At 44.1% G+C, this 21,051-nt stretch overlaps 1 protein-coding gene across 1 annotated transcript; it reads right to left on the bottom strand.

Annotated features, from left to right (window-relative positions):
* Positions 1–10,629: 10,629 nt before the first annotated feature.
* LOC121405238 (uncharacterized protein K02A2.6-like) lies at positions 10,630–14,368 on the bottom strand. Its single transcript, XM_041595862.1, has 5 exons — positions 13,553–14,368; positions 13,355–13,469; positions 13,116–13,296; positions 11,457–12,788; positions 10,630–10,756 (listed from the first exon to the last, which is right to left on the bottom strand). Exons 1-5 carry the CDS (start codon positions 14,366–14,368, stop codon positions 10,630–10,632), a joined length of 2,571 nt encoding a protein of 856 aa, XP_041451796.1.
* Positions 14,369–21,051: the final 6,683 nt, after the last annotated feature.

The raw sequence follows: 21,051 nt of genomic DNA, 5'->3' as shown, positions 1-21,051 counted from the left end.
GCACTTCGGTTTCGGATTGGGAAGCGTGGGTTTCTTGAAGTTGGCCGAGAGTTGCTCGGTCTGTCGAGTTTTATGTATTTTTAGGTATATGTATGTATGTATACACTTATACAGGTGCCGAGGCCGCCAGCGCAAAACGGACAAGACAAGTCGCCGTCAGACGGACCAGAAGCTGCGGATGCAGAATTCCTTTTTATCGGCGGTACCTTTCATACGCATAGTCATTGGCGTTAGGCTGTTCATCATCAGGCCAAGACAGAGGCGGAGCGGAAGACGCCGTGGCAGCCCTATGAAGAAGGGGCACACCTAAAGCCATATTAATCCACCATATACATAAAGAACACAATTTTTTTTAGCATATAAGTCTTAACATATATATAATAAGAATTCCCGAGTTCAAAAGTAGGTTTTTAAAAGATATTTTATTTAACCGAACTAATATATTAGAACATAGGATATGATAATGAATTCCCCAACTCAATGTTAGAAAGTCTCAAACGGAACTGTCTTCTTGTTCTCGAGTTATTGATCTCGAGACCTCTGTTGGGAAGCTTAAAGCTTATCTCCTTAAGCTTTCGGCTTTGGCTGATATTTCGTCTTCGTAAATGAGTGATGATGGCTTCGGCTGAGAGAGTCGAAGCTTCGGTTGCGAGAGGCGTTGTTTTGGTGAGAGCGGCTGATAACCGATGCGTTGGCCCATGTGTGGGAGGCTTGGGAGATGCGTCAGCTTGGCTGAAACAGGCAGCCGCAGCTGGTGATTGGTGTCAGCTTTCATCTTGAGAACTCAATTGTTTACAAGAGTTCTCCCTTCTATAGAGTGTGGGACTGATTCTGAATTAGTCATATGATGGAGTGTGGGAACGAGCTGATAACGTATTGGTCAGCGACGTTCTATTGCATTCCAGAGTTTTGGGTTGCATGGGACTTCCTGTTGATTTCGGTATGGACGAATCATGCGTTGTTTATGCAGGTGTTGGGGTATCTTCTTATATGTTTATCTCTATTTCATATAGATGCGAATACATGGGTGTAAGGGTGAGTGCTGGGCATATGCATAACGTGTATAGGTGTGGGTGTGGTTATGAATATGTCAAGTGCTTAACGTATACTTAATGCGTATGTGGGTGTAGGGCAAGATGGATATGTTACTCCCCCGGCATTTCATATAAGCCTGTCCTCAGGTTTTCACTTTAGGGTATAGGGAGTGAATTTCATCTATAACTACTGGGGTACTTTTTTCTTCTTCTGTTTCTTCCTCTTCCTTAGGTTTTACATATTTAATAGTTATATTTTTAGGTATTTTCTTTAATTTAACAATTAGATACCCGATTATGCTTATTATTGATAAAATGAACATTATTATTATAACTATTTGCAATATATTACTATATTTTGTTTGTTCTATAATTATTTCTTTTGTCTGTACATAAGACAATGGTTCTAATTTAGTTATGTTATTACTCACATAGACATTTTGTGTGAAATCTAGCATTGAATTAGTTATTGTGAATTCGTTTAATTGGGTTGAACAGTTGTAAATCCTATTTATGTTATTTCCTTCGATTGTTATTTCTTTGTCTAAACAATTTTGGTTTAATTTGGATTTTGAAAGGTTCCATGTTAACAATATATTTGGTTCAACGTAATTAATTTGGAAATTCTTAAATGTTTTTGTGTATGGACATTTAATGGGTTTTTGTTTTAAAATCCCTTTTTATACCCGTACTCAAAAAAGAGTTAAGGGGTATATTAGATTTGTGGTAAAAGTGGATTATAGCCAGAATGAAGAAATTAATTTTCTGTTGCTTCCCCTGCCCCCTCCTGCCAACAATAACGCAACTCATTTTCCTTCTCGCTGGCACACTCTGCCGCGTTCAGTGCGCGGCAATTGCCTGATCATTGTTTGCTGACATATTGAGAAAAGATAACGAGGATGGATGTGCGGTAAAACGGTTAAGGGTCCTGTGAAAATCGTATCCTGCATCGAGATAGGTAGTTTTTATAGCATTGAGCGTTAAGAACGGAGAAATTTGACCGAGCTATTACATAGTGAGAAAGAGAATAGGGAGAACCAACTTCTCGAAATTTTTTATAAAGTCTTGATTTTAAATTTTTTAGACTGCATAACTCTTTGGCAAACCAAGGAGGCTTTCCAGATCTAACCGGACAAGAAAGTGGGACACAAGAATCAAAAAATGTGTCAAGTATATTGTAAAAAATGTTTGTGCCTTTCATAACGTCAGTGCACAAGTACAGAGCGGACCAATCGAAATCCCTAATAAGGTTATTAAGCTTCGTAAACTCGGCTTTACGAAAGCAGCGGACACGTTCAGATAGCCTATCCATTCGATCCAATACAGTAGTTTGAAGTTTGAGTCCACTGCAATAAGGACGCCACCTCCACGTCGAGACGAACGGTCATTTCTAAAAATTGTGTACCGACATGCCAAATCTTCGGAACTAAGTATGTCCGGTTTTAACCAGGTCTCGGTGAACACAATAACGTGGGACGAGAATGCGAGACTCTCAAAGAAAAGAGTGCTGAGCTTACTACGCAAGCCTCTAGCATTCTGGTAGGTAACTACAAGAGAGGAAGTTAGTTTTTTGGATGGGTGGAAGTAGAGGTGGAAGATGAGGATGGAGATGGAGCACTGGTCTGAATGCTAGGAAGAGTAATGGGGGGCCTATTCTTTTTCTTAGCCTTAAACTCTTTAACCACCAAATGCTCTGGCCAAAACTTGGCGGAACAAATGGTTTCAAATTGAGTTGGAGAGACGCTTATCTTGAAGGAAGATATCTCCCTGGCGTAAGAAAAGTTAAATTTTTCCACCTTTAAGCCGACGGCTTTTATTTTGCTTTGTATAAAAGCGGTCACATCATTGGATGTGAGGTCAGGGGCTAGCCGCAAGACAAAAACTTGCCGCTTTGGTGGGGCTCCCACCAGTGGTTTTGGCACCACAGGCCTAGTACCTGTGATGGCAGTATCCGGTGGTCCTGGACATCTATTAGCTGGTGGGAGCGAAACTGAGGGGATAGTTAAGGGTGCGGACTCGATGGACACGGACTCTACAGACATTTCTAACTGCATACTCTCCGAAGTGACGCATTCGGCTCCCGAATCTGCATCACCAGCAGCGATCGTTTTTATAGCATTGAGCGTTAAGAACGGAGAAATTTGACCGAGCTATTACATAGTGAGATAGAGAATAGGGAGAACCAACTTCTCGAAATTTTTTATAAAGTCTTGATTTTAAATTTTTTAGACTGCATAACTCTTTGGTAAACCAAGGAGGCTTTCCAGATCTAACCGGACAAGAAAGTGGGACACAAGAATCAAAAAATGTGTCAAGTATATTGTAAAAAATGTTTGTGCCTTTCATAACGTCAGTGCACAAGTACAGAGCGGACCAATCGAAATCCCTAATAAGGTTATTAAGCTTCGTAAACTCGGCTTTACGAAAGCAGCGGACACGTTCAGATAGCCTATCCATTCGATCCAATACAGTAGGGCCAATATCGACTGACACTTCGAATGTCGGATGGTAGGAGTCTTCAGGTATACTGAGCGGAAGGGCTCGGGTTAACAACGCTATGGTCGGATTCGAGACAAAGCACAGATCAAGCAATCGACCCAAGGAATTTTTCACATGGTTGACTTGAGACAGGGATAGGTCTAGCAAGCCGTCGATAAAGTCATGTCGTGACATGGGCACAAGGTTATTAGACTCGTTTACCGAAGACCAAACAGTACCTGGCAAATTGAAATCACCAAGAACTATCATATGGTCTTTATCTGATAGCGAGGAAGAAACTGTTTTTAAAGCGGAGAGGTGATGCTCGTATATTAAGATATCCGAGGAAGGTGGAATATACGAGCAAGTTATGAAAATGGAAAAGCCTGGGAGAATCAGTTTTACGCACAGGAATTCCAGGTCTTGTTGAACCTGGACCATGAAATGTTCCGACGTGAAGTTTGAGTCCACTGCAATAAGGACGCCACCTCCACGTCGAGACGAACGGTCATTTCTAAAAATTGTGTACCGACATGCCAAATCTTCGGAACTAAGTATGTCCGGTTTTAACCAGGTCTCGGTGAACACAATAACGTGGGACGAGAATGCGAGACTCTCAAAGAAAAGAGTGCTGAGCTTACTACGCAAGCCTCTAGCATTCTGGTAGGTAACTACAAGAGAGGAAGTTAGTTTTTTGGATGGGTGGAAGTAGAGGTGGAAGATGAGGATGGAGATGGAGCACTGGTCTGAATGCTAGGAAGAGTAATGGGGGGCCTATTCTTTTTCTTAGCCTTAAACTCTTTAACCACCAAATGCTCTGGCCAAAACTTGGCGGAACAAATGGTTTCAAATTGAGTTGGAGAGACGCTTATCTTGAAGGAAGATATCTCCCTGGCGTAAGAAAAGTTAAATTTTTCCACCTTTAAGCCGACGGCTTTTATTTTGCTTTGTATAAAAGCGGTCACATCATTGGATGTGAGGTCAGGGGCTAGCCGCGAGACAAAAACTTGCCGCTTTGGTGGGGCTCCCACCAGTGGTTTTGGCACCACAGGCCTAGTACCTGTGATGGCAGTATCCGGTGGTCCTGGACATCTATTAGCTGGTGGGAGCGAAACTGAGGGGATAGTTAAGGGTGCGGACTCGATGGACACGGACTCTACAGACATTTCTAACTGCATACTCTCCGAAGTGACGCATTCGGCTCCCGAATCTGCATCACCAGCAGCGATCGTTGCCCTTGGAGTAGCAAACGTAATCAACTGCTGCACTAAGGGAGTGGTCGGAGTAAGTTTTTCAGATGCCGGTGGACATGAGGCAGTCGGCACTTGGAAGTCCCGCGGAGTCGACTTCTTGCGCCTCGGAGACTCAGCCAGCAGCTGTAAACTGCTGAACTGAGTGTTAATGGCCAAGAGGCGATCATATTGCTGTTTAAAGCCTACGATCAGCTCTTTGAAGCCACTCCGCGTCTGCCTCATGAACGAACGCATGTCGTTTTCCACAGCACGGCATTCCTCACAACTATAATGTAGGCCGTTGTTTTGGGAAATGGCGTCTCCTACACGGCCCGAGATCCCTACACATTTTGTGTGCACTACGCTTTCGCAAAGACAGCAGGGGATATTGGGCTGGTCATGGGTGATCTGCTTCTTGCAGGTTTTTTTGGCACAGACGACAGAAAATTCCATATTTATGTCTTTTACGTGTATAGGTGTGGGTGTGGTTATGAATATGTCAAGTGCTTAACGTATACTTAATGCGTATGTGGGTGTAGGGCAAGATGGATATGTTACTCCCCCGGCATTTCATATAAGCCTGTCCTCAGGTTTTCACTTTAGGGTATAGGGAGTGAATTTCATCTATAACTACTGGGGTACTTTTTTCTTCTTCTGTTTCTTCCTCTTCCTTAGGTTTTACATATTTAATAGTTATATTTTTAGGTATTTTCTTTAATTTAACAATTAGATACCCGATTATGCTTATTATTGATAAAATGAACATTATTATTATAACTATTTGCAATATATTACTATATTTTGTTTGTTCTATAATTATTTCTTTTGTCTGTACATAAGACAATGGTTCTAATTTAGTTATGTTATTACTCACATAGACATTTTGTGTGAAATCTAGCATTGAATTGTGAATTCGTTTAATTGGGTTGAACAGTTGTAAATCCTATTTATGTTATTTCCTTCGATTGTTATTTCTTTGTCTAAACAATTTTGGTTTAATTTGGATTTTGGAAGGTACCATGTTAACAATATATTTGGTTCAACGTAATTAATTTGGAAATTCTTAAATGTTTTTGTGTATGGACATCTAGTGGGTTTTTGTTTTAAAATCCCTTTTTATACCCGTACTCAAAAAAGAGTTAAGGGGTATATTAGATTTGTGGTAAAAGTGGATTATAGCCAGAATGAAGAAATTAATTTTCTGTTGCTTCCCCTGCCCCCTCCTGCCAACAATAACGCAACTCATTTTCCTTAAATTTTCCTTCTAAATGGTACATGTAGAATATACATGTTAGATGTAGAATATACATAGTATATGTAGATGTAGATAACAGATGTAGCAAAAAAATGTAAAATGTAAAATGTTTTTTTTTTTTAATTCTAAATAATTATATGCTCAAAAATGTATATGCTGACTGAGTACAGGTATAAGTAGAGTCGCGTCCCCAGAAGCGACTCACACGTTCCTTCTCGTTTTTTGTCTGGACGTTGATATGCAATGACTGCACCATCAAGTGGCCCATGCGACACCAAGCCGAAGCGGAACCCAGGCAGAAACGCAGCCCTCCTCCCGCCCAACCGACCGAGGGGCGCTGCCGCATGACGCGCGACGCGTGTTACCGAACCGATCGCGAGCATGAAGGAAAGATAGGTGTTAGACTAAAATTCGAGGAAATTAGAGCTAAACACAACTCAAAGAGCTAAACATGCAAAAATAGCTAAAAATATAACTAATTACGGGAAAGGTATGTTAGTATTAGTGATTTAAGAAGAGGAAGGGAATTAGTAGTTGATATTATGTGGTAGAGGGAATTGAAGTCCGAGCAAAGTACCCTAAATGGTTCGTGCAAGGAATAATTCGATCTACAAAGCGGAGGGAACAAAGGAATGAAGTTTCTAGTAGATCTAATAGGAATCGTAAAGTTTATGCGGCTCAACAAGTCAGGGCTATCTACGTCACCCTTGATCAGGTTGTGCATAAAAATCACACCAAGCATTTTTCTACGACTAGCTAAGGTTGGAAGGTTTATTAAAAGCAACCTACGAGGATAAGATGGCAGTCTCACACCTGCACTGGACTGATTCTATACGGTCCTGGTGTACTTTGTACTGGGGACACCATACACAAGAGCCGTACTCTAAAATCGGACGAGCAAGCGAGATGTAGAGAGTCTTCGTTATATAGGGGTCGCCAAATTCCTTTGACCACCTCTTTATAAACCCAAGCACACCCATGGCCTTATTTACCATGGTAGAAATGTGTTCAGAAAACTTTAACTTTGGGTCTAATTTAACACCAAGATCATCAACCAAGGTAATTCTCTCAAGAGAACCATCGCAGAGGCTATAAGGAGCCAAAAGGGGGCTGGAGCGATGAAATGTCATTACTTAGCATTTCGAGGCATTTAGGTGTAACATATTTGCACAACACCATGAATGAAAGTTATTGAGATCGGATTGCAAGCGAGAGTGAAATGAAATGAATTTCATGAAATGAAATTTGAACGAGCTATTACATAGTGAGAAAGAGAATAGGGAGAACCAACTTCTCGAAATTTTTTATAAAGTCTTGATTTTAAATTTTTTAGACTGCATAACTCTTTGGTAAACCAAGGAGGCTTTCCAGATCTAACCGGACAAGAAAGTGAGACACAAGAATCAAAAAATGTGTCAAGTATATTGTAAAAAATGTTTGTGCCTTTCATAACGTCAGTGCACAAGTACAGAGCGGACCAATCGAAATCCCTAATAAGGTTATTAAGCTTCGTAAACTCGGCTTTACGAAAGCAGCGGACACGTTCAGATAGCCTATCCATTCGATCCAATACAGTAGGGCCAATATCGACTGACACTTCGAATGTCGGATGGTAGGAGTCTTCAGGTATACTGAGCGGAAGGGCTCGGGTTAACAACGCTATGGTCGGATCCGAGACAAAGCACAGATCAAGCAATCGACCCAAGGAATTTTTCACATGGTTGACTTGAGACAGGGATAGGTCTAGCAAGCCGTCGATAAAGTCATGTCGTGACATGGGCACAAGGTTATTAGACTCGTTTACCGAAGACCAAACAGTACCTGGCAAATTGAAATCACCAAGAACTATCATATGGTCTTTATCTGATAGCGAGGAAGAAACAGTTTTTAAAGCGGAGAGGTGATGCTCGTATATTAAGATATCCGAGGAAGGTGGAATATACGAGCAATTATGAAAATGGAAAAGCCTGGGAGAATCAGTTTTACGCACAGGAATTCCAGGTCTTGTTGAACCTGGACCATGAAATGTTCCGACGTGAAGTTTGAGTCCACTGCAATAAGGACGCCACCTCCACGTCGAGACGAACGGTCATTTCTAAAAATTGTGTACCGACATGCCAAATCTTCGGAACTAAGTATGTCCGGTTTTAACCAGGTCTCGGTGAACACAATAACGTGGGACGAGAATGCGAGACTCTCAAGGAAAAGAGTGCTGAGCTTACTACGCAAGCCTCTAGCATTCTGGTAGGTAACTACAAGAGAGGAAGTTAGTTTTTTGGATGGGTGGAAGTAGAGGTGGAAGATGAGGATGGAGATGGAGTCTGAATGCTAGGAAGAGTAATGGGGGGCCTATTCTTTTTCTTAGCCTTAAACTCTTTAACCACCAAATGCTCTGGCCAAAACTTGGCGGAACAAATGGTTTCAAATTGAGTTGGAGAGACGCTTATCTTGAAGGAAGATATCTCCCTGGCGTAAGAAAAGTTAAATTTTTCCACCTTTAAGCCGACGGCTTTTATTTTGCTTTGTATAAAAGCGGTCACATCATTGGATGTGAGGTCAGGGGCTAGCCACGAGACAAAAACTTGCCGCTTTGGTGGGGCTCCCACCAGTGGTTTTGGCACCACAGGCCTAGTACCTGTGATGGCAGTATCCGGTGGTCCTGGACATCTATTAGCTGGTGGGAGCGAAACTGAGGGGATAGTTAAGGGTGCGGACTCGATGGACACGGACTCTACAGACATGTCTAACTGCATACTCTCCGAAGTGACGCATTCGGCTCCCGAATCTGCATCACCAGCAGCGATCGTTGCCCTTGGAGTAGCAAACGTAATCAACTGCTGCACTAAGGGAGTGGTCGGAGTAAGTTTTTCAGATGCCGGTGGACATGAGGCAGTCGGCACTTGGAAGTCCCGCGGAGTCGGCTCCTCGGAGACTCAGCCAGCAGCTGTAAACTGCTGAACTGAGTGTTCATGGCCAAGAGGCGATCATATTGCTGTTTAAAGCCTACGATCAGCTCTTTGAAGCCACTCCGCGTCTGCCTCATGAACGAACGCATGTCGTTTTCCACAGCACGGCATTCCTCACAACTATAATGTAGGCCGTTGTTTTGGGAAATGGCGTCTCCTACACGGCCCGAGATCCCTACACATTTTGCGTGCACTACGCTTTCGCAAAGCCAGCAGGGGATATTGGGCTGGTCATGAGTGATCTGCTTCTTGCAGGTTTTTTTGGCACAGACAAGTTGTGTTTTTACACAATTATCAGGCATGCACCCGCGGTAAAAGTACGATTTTAATGTAAGTTATTTAGAGAGTTAAATTATAGATAAAAACATCGGCTGTTTAAGTTAAACAAAAGGAAAATGCGGAGCGCAAAACAAAAACAGGTCCGGTCACTACGGAAGAGAACGAATTCGAATTTTATACAATTGTCTTCTATTATTTGCTTAGTTTCTTTGCTATATATTTTGTCTTCGTAACTATAATATTTATCGAATATTAATTCTGTTAAAATATTATTTTGATTATCTGGATATGGGACAATTTTGTATACTGGGACATTGGCAATTTCGCTCGGAATATTGGAGATTATATAGATTTCATTTTTATCAACTTTTAGCCATGTAGAAGTGTTATTATCCGCCTTTTTGCCGCCCTGGTATATCGCTCCCAGGTAGCTCTCGGGTAAGTCAGGGGTGTTTCCGACCCGATACCCAGGGGACGGATTAAACAAAAATTATCTACTAACACACAATTGACACATCCAACAAACAGTTGGAATCCTCTTCGTTGGCACTCTCTTCGGCGAGGTCAGTGGATGTCATTGACCATGGCGAGGCCCTCCCTTCCATGAGCGTCCCGTTTTATTTGGTGAGCGCTCCCAATTTAATCTCGGCTGGTCCTTCTCTCTCTCTCACTCGTCCCCCCCACCCACAGGTCTCTACTCCATCATAATTCCTTTCAATGTTCTTCTAAATTCATGTTTTATTATTTAAACTAAATCTACTTATCTCCTATAACATTTAATACTGTTACTAAGCTCAAATAACGAAAATATATACTAACATAAAAAAAATACTAACATTAAAAAAAAAAATACGAAACCTTTTTCATCCGACTTGGCAGCCCCTTTTTTTGATCGAAAACCACAAAACGTAAACAAACTGAAACAGAATGAATGAAATAAATAATCTTAAACTAAAAAGAGCTCTTGTTAGTAAGTTGCATACGTAAGTTGGATTATATAAAAATGGATCGGGGAGGGGTGTGTCGTTCGGGAGTGAAAAAATAGCCTCCGTTTACATTTTGAAACGAACAAAAATTATCTGTTTTACTATATTTTCTTCTTCTTTATTCTATTGCAGATCTCTACTCTCTATATTTTTGGTTTTGTTGGTAAAGAGTGTCTCCGGGATAAAAATGAATATACGTGAATCGGCGTTTGTGTAAAGGGATATGTGGGGTACTAGCTAGGAATGTGATTGATGAGTGCAGGGTGCTAATTTGGTTTTATTTTGTGTTATGGGGTATACGTGCGGGTTCGGTGGAGTGTGATTTGTGAGTGATGTGTGTATGACTGTGTGATGTGGTGGAACGGGCGGGTTGTTGCGGATCAGGCTGATTGTTGCGGATCAGGCTGCCGTCTGTCGATGGGCGGATCCGTGCGGCCCGCAGTCCTCGTCTCGTGGCTTTCCGGCCTGGGGTCTGCCGTGTCCGCTGCAGTCGTCTCCTCCTTCCTGCGCCGTCGTCGTCTCCTGGCTTCAATTGTCGGGGCCGGGTTTTGGTCCCGCTGCCGAATTTGCGTCCTGAAGATACTGTTGCCGTTGTGAGTTTCTCGCCACTGTCTTATTTAATTTGGTTCTCTAACTCTTCTCTCTTTTTTTTTTATAGGCACATGTGGCCTGCTTTGATCTCTCCCAGAAACTGACCCTCGGAATCTAACCTTCACGGCCTCGTTTTTTCTTTTCCAGCCTTGCCACCTTGCTCCCTCCTTGCAACCTTGTTACAGCCTCCCAGGATCCACAACAGAGGCCGCTGTCTCCTCTCCTTCTCCAGCCCTATCGGCTAACGGCTCCTTCAAAAAAAGCCGTCCATAACACCACACTCCCGTTTAAAGGTCCTGCCGTCGAAACGGGAGTGCAAAACCTAGGCGGTTTCCGGATCTTATCAGCTCAAATGTAGGCCATCGCCCACACCCTGAGATCCTCGTCTCACGCTCTACCGACTTATATGACCGGGCTACTGCTTTAGATCTTTAGCATGGAACACTCCTATCCGTGCCCCTTGCAGTGTCTCCAGTTCATATAAGCTGTTTCCTAAGCTCCGGACCACTCTGCACTTTCCATACTTCGGACTAAACTTGGCATTGATATTGTTTTTAAAATTGCTTAATATGAAGTTCCGCTTATACACTTCCTGTCCAGGTAAGTACCGGATCTCTTTTGCCTTTCGATCATACCGTTTCTTCGCTCTCTTGTAGGCCTCATGCGAATTCTTCCGGACCTCATCGCGGATGATCTCCTGCTGGTCTTGTCTTGCCACGAGTGATACCTGCGCATCGTTCAGGGCTCCCAGCCTCCGTGCTAGTTTGTAGTCCCGCCCGCTGGTGAACATGTGCTGTCCGAACAGCACGAAGTATGGTGACGTGCCGATGCCTGTGTGTATCGCACTCCTGGCCGCACACTGTATCTCCGTGAGCTTCTCATCCCAGCGCGTATGATCGTCGCCTACGTATGTCCGGATGGCTGCCTGGACTGTCTGGTTTACGCGTTCTGCTGCGTTTGCCTGAGGGGCATAGTTCCCCGATCTCATATGGGTAATGCTCCTCTTGTTCAGGAATTGTGTGAATTCCGCCGACACAAACTGCTTGCCATTATCGGTGTGTACCGTTTCGGGCACTCCAAACTGCGGGAAGACCTCTTCTCGTAGGAATCGGATTACGACTGCGGAAGTGGCCTTCGACATGGCTTTTAGCCAAACATATTTCGTCATGTGGTCGAGGACTATCAGTATGACCACATTCCCGCTTCTCGTTCTAGGATATGGACCCAAAAAATCAAGATAAAGCTTTTGGATCGGCCTCTCGGTTACTGTTTCCGCCCCCATGAGTGGACGTTTAATCTGCGTTGAGTGCTTTGTCTCCCTACAGGTTTCACAGCCGGTCACGTACGCCTTCACCTGTACTGTCATACGGGGCCAATAGTAATACTGCCGCAGGCGTCCCAGTGTCCTCGCGATACCTCCATGCATTGCCACGTCGCTATCGTGTGCCTCCTGGATCAGCGTGTTCGTCAGTGCTTCTGGAATCCACAGCTTCCACTGGAACTCCTCCAACTCTGGCCGGGCAAATTGTGTACGCCTAAACAGCAGGCCATCCTCCACCTTCAGGTCTGGAAAGTTGTCCCTATCCTGCTGAACTGTCTCTATCCTCCCCTGGTATTCCTCGGCTTCGAATGCTGTGGTGTCGAAGTCCAGGAAGTCGATCGCCTCTACGTCAAACGGACGGGACAGCATATCCGCGACTACGTTGTCCTTCCCCTTGGGGTGCTCTATCTCGAAATCATACGCCTGGAGAGCTAATGACCATCTAGCTAGTCTCCCATCCAGCGCCTTGAACTTCATCAGCCACTGCAAGCTTGCGTGATCCGTTATCACCGTGAATGGCATCAGCTCTACGTAAGCCCGGAACTTCTCTATTGCCTTCACCGCAGCTAAACACTCTTTTTCAGGAACGCTGTAATTCATACTTGTGGATGAATCTTGCTCCAATCCCCACGTGGCTCGCATCACACTGTATAAAAAAGTGTTTCTTAAAGTCCGGGTGGCGTAACAAGGGAGCGCTGGTAAGTGCTTTTTTAGCTTCTCGAACGACTCGCTCGCTTCTACCGTGAGCTTAAATGAACCTTTCCCTTTCAGACAGTCTGTGAGATGAGCTGATAATGCCGAGAAATTTCGAATAAACCGGCGAGACCAGCCGGCTGTCCCCAAAAATCTCCGAATTTGTCGCACGTTCGTCGGCATCGGAATCTGCGTGATCGCCTGTACCTTTTCCGGATCGGTCCTCAGTGCGCCGTCGCCTACGATGTACCCTAGGTACTTCAGGTATTTATATACGAACCTCGACTTCTTTTTCCCGATTGTCAAATTCGCCTCATTGAGACACTTTGCCACCTCCTCCAACAGCTTCATGTGTTCCTCGAACGTCCGGGAAATGACTAGCAGGTCATCCAAATATACGAAGACATGGCTTCGTACTCGCTGGGGAATCACGCGGTCCATTAATCGACACAGCTGCTGTGCTGCGTTGCACAATCCGAACGGCATCGACTTAAATTGATAGAGTGGTCTCCCTGGCACCGTAAATGCTGTATACGTTCGACTTTCGGGCTGCCATCTGCCAAAAGGCGTGCTTCAAGTCAATGCTGCTAATGAACACGGTGTCCTCCACCCGGCTCAGGATCGATTCGATGCTCTGCAGTGGGTAAGCATCCTTGATTGTTAGCTTGTTCAGCTTCCGCGCATTCAAACATAATCGGTTTTTCCCGGCTTTCTCACTAGCATCACCCAATTGCTCCACGGACTTTCGCTGAGTTCGATGACTCCTAGGCGCAGCATCTCATCAACCTCCGCAAACAACAACTCCTGCACTGCCGGGGATACCGGATAGAAGCGCTCCTTGACGGGTACTGCCCCCTCGACTAGGCGTATCTCGTGATTTTCGATCTTCGTTCTCCCTAGACCGTGTGCATCGAACGACCGAAACTTCTCCTTCACTTGGTCCAGCCGTGTCTGTTGGGAGTGTGTCAACTCGTGGGGTTCCATCGGTCTACTCCTCGTCAGCAGTTCGGCCTCGATTTCAGCTACCTCTTCTCCTTGTTCCCGGCTTACTATCTGCGGCGCCAGTCCAAATTTCTGCCAGAAATCGACTCCCAGGTACAAAGGCTGTTTCAGCGAGGGACACAGGAACAATTCCATGGTATGCTTCTGGCCTCCGTAGGTCATCAATGCCGTCACATGACCCAGGATTTGATGAGGCGTGCCTCCTGCGGTTTGTACTGAGGATTTCGTGGACTCTTGAAGTTTCAGTTCTAATTCGTCAATTAACTCCTTTCCACCTCTTCCCAGCAGGCTGACTGATGCCCCTGTATCCAGCAAACCCATCAGTTTCATCGAGCCCAGGCTCACTTGCGTAAATGGTCGGTCATCCTGGCTCAGTGCAGAGCGGATTGCTGCACATATGCCGCGTCTCCTCCTCTGGCGTGCCTGGAACCTGACCCGAGCTCTCTGTGTTCTGGCTGAACCTGTTCGAGCGATCTCTTCCACCTCGTCTCCCATTATCCTCTTCCGGGTCTGCTCGTATCGATGCTGCATTTCTGCTAACGGCTTACGCTCCGACCATCTTGCCCCAGGTAGCACTGCCTGGTTTACCTTAAAGATTGTACTATATATGTTTTTATCCTTAATAATAGGTATGTCCCCTATAGGTGACTGTAAATTAATGTTGGAGGACGGAATTACTGATTGCTTATGGACTTGGAACCCGGCTCCTCCTGTGTCGCGCTCCTTTTTGCATTTCCCGGTGGACATTTCGGGCATTTGGGAAGGATTATCCCGGCCAGCCCACACTTATAGCAGAAAATGTTCCGCACTGCTGACTCGCACTCAAAATATGTGTGCCCCAGCTGAGCGCAATTCCAGCACTTCAGCTGTGTGCGATCGCCCCCAGACTCCTTCGTCCTATAGACTGCATCCAGCGCCTCTGCCGGTTCATCTGGGTCGTGATTATTTACCTCAAGTTCATACACCTTGTGGTCTTCTCTACGCCTGTTCGTCCCATGATCTGGACCGCTTCTCGCCCATCGCGTCGACAGCAGCTTCTCGGTGTCTGCACATTCTTCCCTTAGCTTCTGCATATTGGTTATCTGCATCGGGTAAATGACTCGCGACACTGCGTCTCTGACATTAACCTTAATAATCTTTATTAGGTCGTGATCCGAGAAGGGATTCAGCAACCTCGACCTCAACACTAGCATCTCCTGAATATACAGATACGTCGACTCTCCGTGTCGTTGTCGGCGTTCCCTGAGCTCTTGCCCCCGCTTGAATTCTGTTCGCCGCAATTGAAATCGCTGCTGTAGTCCATATCGCAGGTTCGGCCAATCCGGAACTCCTACCGTCCTCACGTGCATCCAGTACCAATCCCTCGCATGGCCGGTTACCAATGTGTGAAAGGCTTTCAGAAGATCCGAAAATGCTACCTGGTATACTGACTGTAAATGCTCTACCCGGAAGATAAACTCCGCCACGGGCATCCCCTTTGGATCACCATCGAAGCTGAGTCCCCATCAACGAATCTGCACTTGCTCCAGCTTGGCCTCCCCGTTGCTTGGACGATTCCGGTTAAGGTTTGTTCCTGCGCCCCTTGTGTTTGCCAACCAATCATCTACCGGTCTCTGTTCCGCATGGGACCTCTGCTCGGACTCTAACGTTCAAAAGTAGGTTTTTAAAAAGATATTTTATTTAACCGAACTAATATATTAGAACATAGGATATGATAATGAATTCCCCAACTCAATGTTAGAAAGTCTCAAACGGAACTGTCTTCTTGTTCTCGAGTTATTGATCTCGAGACCTCTGTTGGGAAGCTTAAAGCTTATCTCCTTAAGCTTTCGGCTTTGGCTGATATTTCGTCTTCGTAAATGAGTGATGATGGCTTCGGCTGAGAGAGTCGAAGCTTCGGTTGCGAGAGGCGTTGTTTTGGTGAGAGCGGCTGATAACCGATGCGTTGGCCCATGTGTGGGAGGCTTGGGAGATGCGTCAGCTTGGCTGAAACAGGCAGCCGCAGCTGGTGATTGGTGTCAGCTTTCATCTTGAGAACTCAATTGTTTACAAGAGTTCTCCCTTCTATTAGAGTGTGGGACTGATTCTGAATTAGTCATATGATGGAGTGTGGGAACGAGCTGATAACGTATTGGTCAGCGACGTTCTATTGCATTCCAGAGTTTTGGGTTGCATGGGACTTCCTGTTGATTTCGGTATGGACGAATCATGCGTTGTTTATGCAGGTGTTGGGGTATCTTCTTATATGTTTATCTTATTTCATATAGATGCGAATACATGGGTGTAAGGGTGAGTGCTGGGCATATGCATAACGTGTATAGGTGTGGGTGTGGTTATGAATATGTCAAGTGCTTAACGTATACTTAATGCGTATGTGGGTGTAGGGCAAGATGGATATGTTACTCCCCCGGCATTTCATATAAGCCTGTCCTCAGGTTTTCACTTTAAGGTATAGGGAGGGAATTTCATCTATAACTACTGGGGTACTTTTTTCTTCTTCTGTTTCTTCCTCTTCCTTAGGTTTTACATATTTAATAGTTATATTTTTAGGTATTTTCTTAAATTTAACAATTAGATACCCGATTATGCTTATTATTGATAAAATGAACATTATTATTATAACTATTTGCAATATATTACTATATTTTGTTTGTTCTATAATTATTTCTTTTGTCTGTACATAAGACAATGGTTCTAATTTAGTTATGTTATTACTCACATAGACATTTTGTGTGAAATCTAGCATTGAATTAGTTATTGTGAATTCGTTTAATTGGGTTGAACAGTTGTAAATCCTATTTATGTTATTTCCTTCGATTGTTATTTCTTTGTCTAAACAATTTTGGTTTAATTTGGATTTTGAAAGGTTCCATGTTAACAATATATTTGGTTCAACGTAATTAATTTGGAAATTCTTAAATGTTTTTGAGTATGGACATTTAATGGGTTTTTGTTTTAAAATCCCTTTTTATACCCGTACTCAAAAAAGAGTTAAGGGGTATATTAGATTTGTGGTAAAAGTGGATTATAGCCAGAATGAAGAAATTAATTTTCTGTTGCTTCCCCTGCCCCCTCCTGCCAACAATAACGCAACTCATTTTCCTTCTCGCTGGCACACTCTGCCGCGTTCAGTGCGCGAGCATCCCCTAGCGGAGGAGATGTAGAATCTAAATGGTACATGTAGAATATACATGTTAGATGTAGAATATACATAGTATATGTAGATGTAGATAACAGATGTAGCAAAAAAATGTACAATTTTTTTTTTTTTAATTCTAAATAATTATATGCTCAAAAATGTATATGCTGACTGAGTACGGGTATAAGTAGAGTCGCGTCCCCAGAAGCGACTCACACGTTCCTTCTCGTTTTTTGTCTGGACGTTGATATGCAATGACTGCACCATCAAGTGGCCCATGCGACACCAAGCCGAAGCTTGTTACGCGCGGAACCCAGGCAGAAACGCAGCCCTCCTCCCGCCCAACCGACCGAGGGGCGCTGCCGCATGACGCGCGACGCGTGTTACCGAACCGATCGCGAGCATGCAGGAAAGATAGGTGTTAGACTAAAATTCGAGGAAATTAGAGCTAAACACAACTCAAAGAGCTAAACATGCAAAAATAGCTAAAAATATAACTAATTACGGGAAAGGTATGTTAGTATTAGTGATTTAAGAAGAGGAAGGGAATTAGTAGTTGATATTATGTGGTAGAGGGAATTGAAGTCCGAGCAAAGTACCCTAAATGGTTCGTGCAAGGAATAATTCGATCTACAAAGCGGAGGGAACAAAGAAATGAAGTTTCTAGTAGATCTAATAGGAATCGTAAAGTTTATGCGGCTCAACAAGTCAGGGCTATCTACGTCACCCTTAATCAGGTTGTGCATAAAAATCACACCAAGCATTTTTCTACGACTAGCTAAGGTTGGAAGGTTTATTAAAAGCAATCTACGAGGATAAGATGGCAGTCTCACACCTGCACTGGACTGATTCTATACGGTCCTGGTGTACTTTGTACTGGGGACACCATACACAAGAGCCGTACTCTAAAATCGGACGAGCAAGCGAGATGTAGAGAGTCTTCGTTATATAGGGGTCGCCAAATTCCTTTGACCACCTCTTTATAAACCCAAGCACACCCATGGCCTTATTTACCATGGTAGAAATGTGTTCAGAAAACTTTAACTTTGGGTCTAATTTAACACCAAGATCATCAACCAAGGTAATTCTCTCAAGAGAACCATCGCAGAGGCTATAAGGAGCCAAAAGGGGGCTGGAGCGATGAAATGTCATTACTTAGCATTTCGAGGCATTTAGGTGTAACATATTTGCACAACACCATGAATGAAAGTTATTGAGATCGGATTGCAAGCGAGAGTGAAATGAAATGTCCTTATACTGGACACAAAGTTTAACATCATCCGCATTCATGAGTACTCGAGAGTTTGTTAATACTGAAGGCAGATCATTAATAAAGAGTGTGAATAGTAGGGGGCCTAGATAGCCCTGTGGTACTCCAGAAGTAACCTTAACAGGTGAAGAGAAGGAGTTTTTGAAGAGGACTCTTTCTAACGAAGGTAGTTAGAAATCCATCTCGAATGATTAGGCGGAAGATCATGAAGCAGTGAGCTTTCATTTAACAAAGGGCTGAAGATGCCATTCGACCTTGGTAAACTGTATGGATACGGCTGACCAGAGTAGCTTTCATGAGAATAGGTTGTTTGGAAAAATTTGGCAAAAAGATCGGCAATTGCCTGATCATTGTTTGCTGACATATTGAGAAAAGATAACGAGGATGGATGTGCGGTAAAACGGTTAAGGGTCCTGTGAAAATCGTATCCTGCATCGAGATAGGTAGTTTTTATAGCATTGAGCGTTAAGAACGGAGAAATTTGACCGAGCTATTACATAGTGAGAAAGAGAATAGGGAGAACCAACTTCTCGAAATTTTTTATAAAGTCTTGATTTTAAATTTTTTAGACTGCATAACTCTTTGGTAAACCAAGGAGGCTTTCCAGATCTAACCGGACAAGAAAGTGGGACACAAGAATCAAAAAATGTGTCAAGTATATTGTAAAAAATGTTTGTGCCTTTCATAACGTCAGTGCACAAGTACAGAGCGGACCAATCGAAATCCCTAATAAGGTTATTAAGCTTCGTAAACTCGGCTTTACGAAAGCAGCGGACACGTTCAGATAGCCTATCCATTCGATCCAATACAGTAGGGCCAATATCGACTGACACTTCGAATGTCGGATGGTAGGAGTCTTCAGGTATACTGAGCGGAAGGGCTCGGGTTAACAACGCTATGGTCGGATCCGAGACAAAGCACAGATCAAGCAATCGACCCAAGGAATTTTTCACATGGTTGACTTGAGACAGGGATAGGTCTAGCAAGCCGTCGATAAAGTCATGTCGTGACATGGGCACAAGGTTATTAGACTCGTTTACCGAAGACCAAACAGTACCTGGCAAATTGAAATCACCAAGAACTATCATATGGTCTTTATCTGATAGCGAGGAAGAAACAGTTTTTAAAGCGGAGAGGTGATGCTCGTATATTAAGATATCCGAGGAAGGTGGAATATACGAGCAATTATGAAAATGGAAAAGCCTGGGAGAATCAGTTTTACGCACAGGAATTCCAGGTCTTGTTGAACCTGGACCATGAAATGTTCCGACGTGAAGTTTGAGTCCACTGCAATAAGGACGCACCCTCCACGTCGAGACGAACGGTCATTTCTAAAAATTGTGTACCGACATGCCAAAACTTCGGAACTAAGTATGTCCGGTTTTAACCAGGTCTCGGCGAACACAATAACGTGGGACGAGAATGCGAGACTCTCAAGGAAAAGAGTGCTGAGCTTACTACGCAAGCCTCTAGCATTCTGGTAGGTAACTACAAGAGAGGAAGTTAGTTTTTTGGATGGGTGGAAGTAGAGGTGGAAGATGAGGATGGAGATGGAGCACTGGTCTGAATGCTAGGAAGAGTAATGGGGGGCCTATTCTTTTTCTTAGCCTTAAACTCTTTAACCACCAAATGCTCTGGCCAAAACTTGGCGGAACAAATGGTTTCAAATTGAGTTGGAGAGACGCTTATCTTGAAGGAAGATATCTCCCTGGCGTAAGAAAAGTTAAATTTTTCCACCTTTAAGCCGACGGCTTTTATTTTGCTTTGTATAAAAAGCGGTCACATCATTGGATGTGAGGTCAGGGGCTAGCCGCGAGACAAAAACTTGCCGCTTTGGTGGGGCTCCCACCAGTGGTTTTGGCACCACAGGCCTAGTACCTGTGATGGCAGTATCCGGTGGTCCTGGACATCTATTAGCTGGTGGGAGCGAAACTGAGGGGATAGTTAAGGGTGCGGACTCGATGGACACGGACTCTACAGACATTTCTAACTGCATACTCTCCGAAGTGACGCATTCGGCTCCCGAATCTGCATCACCAGCAGCGATCGTTGCCCTTGGAGTAGCAAACGTAATCAACTGCTGCACTAAGGGAGTGGTCGGAGTAAGTTTTTCAGATGCCGGTGGACATGAGGCAGTCGGCACTTGGAAGTCGCGCGGAGTAGACTTCTTGCGCCTCGGAGACTCAGCCAGCAGCTGTAAACTGCTGAACTGAGTGTTCATGGCCAAGAGGCGATCATATTGCTGTTTAAAGCCTACGATCAGCTCTTTGAAGCCACTCCGCGTCTGCCTCATGAGCGAACGCATGTCGTTTTCCACAGCACGGCATTCCTCACAACTATAATGTAGGCCGTTGTTTTGGGAAATGGCGTCTCCTACACGGCCCGAGATCCCTACACATTTTGCGTGCACTACGCTTTCGCAAAGCCAGCAGGGGATATTGGGCTGGTCATGAGTGATCTACTTCTTGCAGGTTTTTTTGGCACAGACGACAGAAAATTTCATATTTATGTCTTTTATTTTTTTTACTTCGGGAAAAAAAGTTCAAAACAAATAGCAATCAGACCACTGTGCAGAGCAAATGCTTAGAGCAATGCTTAAAGCGAAATCGGTAAAAGATGAGAGAAGAGAGTGGTTGCAGCAACAGCTTATGGGTGAGAGCGTTACTGCACAAAAAGTTACAAGAGCGAGAGCGAAAGAACAGTTATTGAGAGTTTGGTGATAGAGAGAGTGATAGACGGCAATAACTACGACAAAGAGCGGCTAAATGTAATGAGAGGGCGTACTTACGAAAAGCAACAACACAA

This window comes from Drosophila obscura, unplaced genomic scaffold (genome assembly GCF_018151105.1).
Source record: "Drosophila obscura isolate BZ-5 IFL unplaced genomic scaffold, ASM1815110v1 contig_87, whole genome shotgun sequence".
Lineage (NCBI taxonomy): Eukaryota > Metazoa > Arthropoda > Insecta > Diptera > Drosophilidae > Drosophila > Drosophila obscura.
Note: the sequence above shows the minus strand (reverse complement) of the source record. Positions and strands in the feature narration are given on the sequence as shown.

What these genes read in the sequence shown, in the direction of transcription:
- LOC121405238 (XM_041595862.1), bottom strand. Translation starts at nt 14,368, where the DNA reads ATGCAGCATCGATACGAGCAGACCCGGAAGAGGATAATGGGAGACGAG. An exon ending in GGAGCAATTGGGTGATGCTA is followed by an intron (nt 13,470 to 13,552) that starts GTGAGAAAGCCG and finishes TACCCACTGCAG; the next exon opens with AGCATCGAATCGATCCTGAG. An exon ending in GAACGTATACAGCATTTACG is followed by an intron (nt 13,297 to 13,354) that starts GTGCCAGGGAGA and finishes TGTGCAACGCAG; the next exon opens with CACAGCAGCTGTGTCGATTA.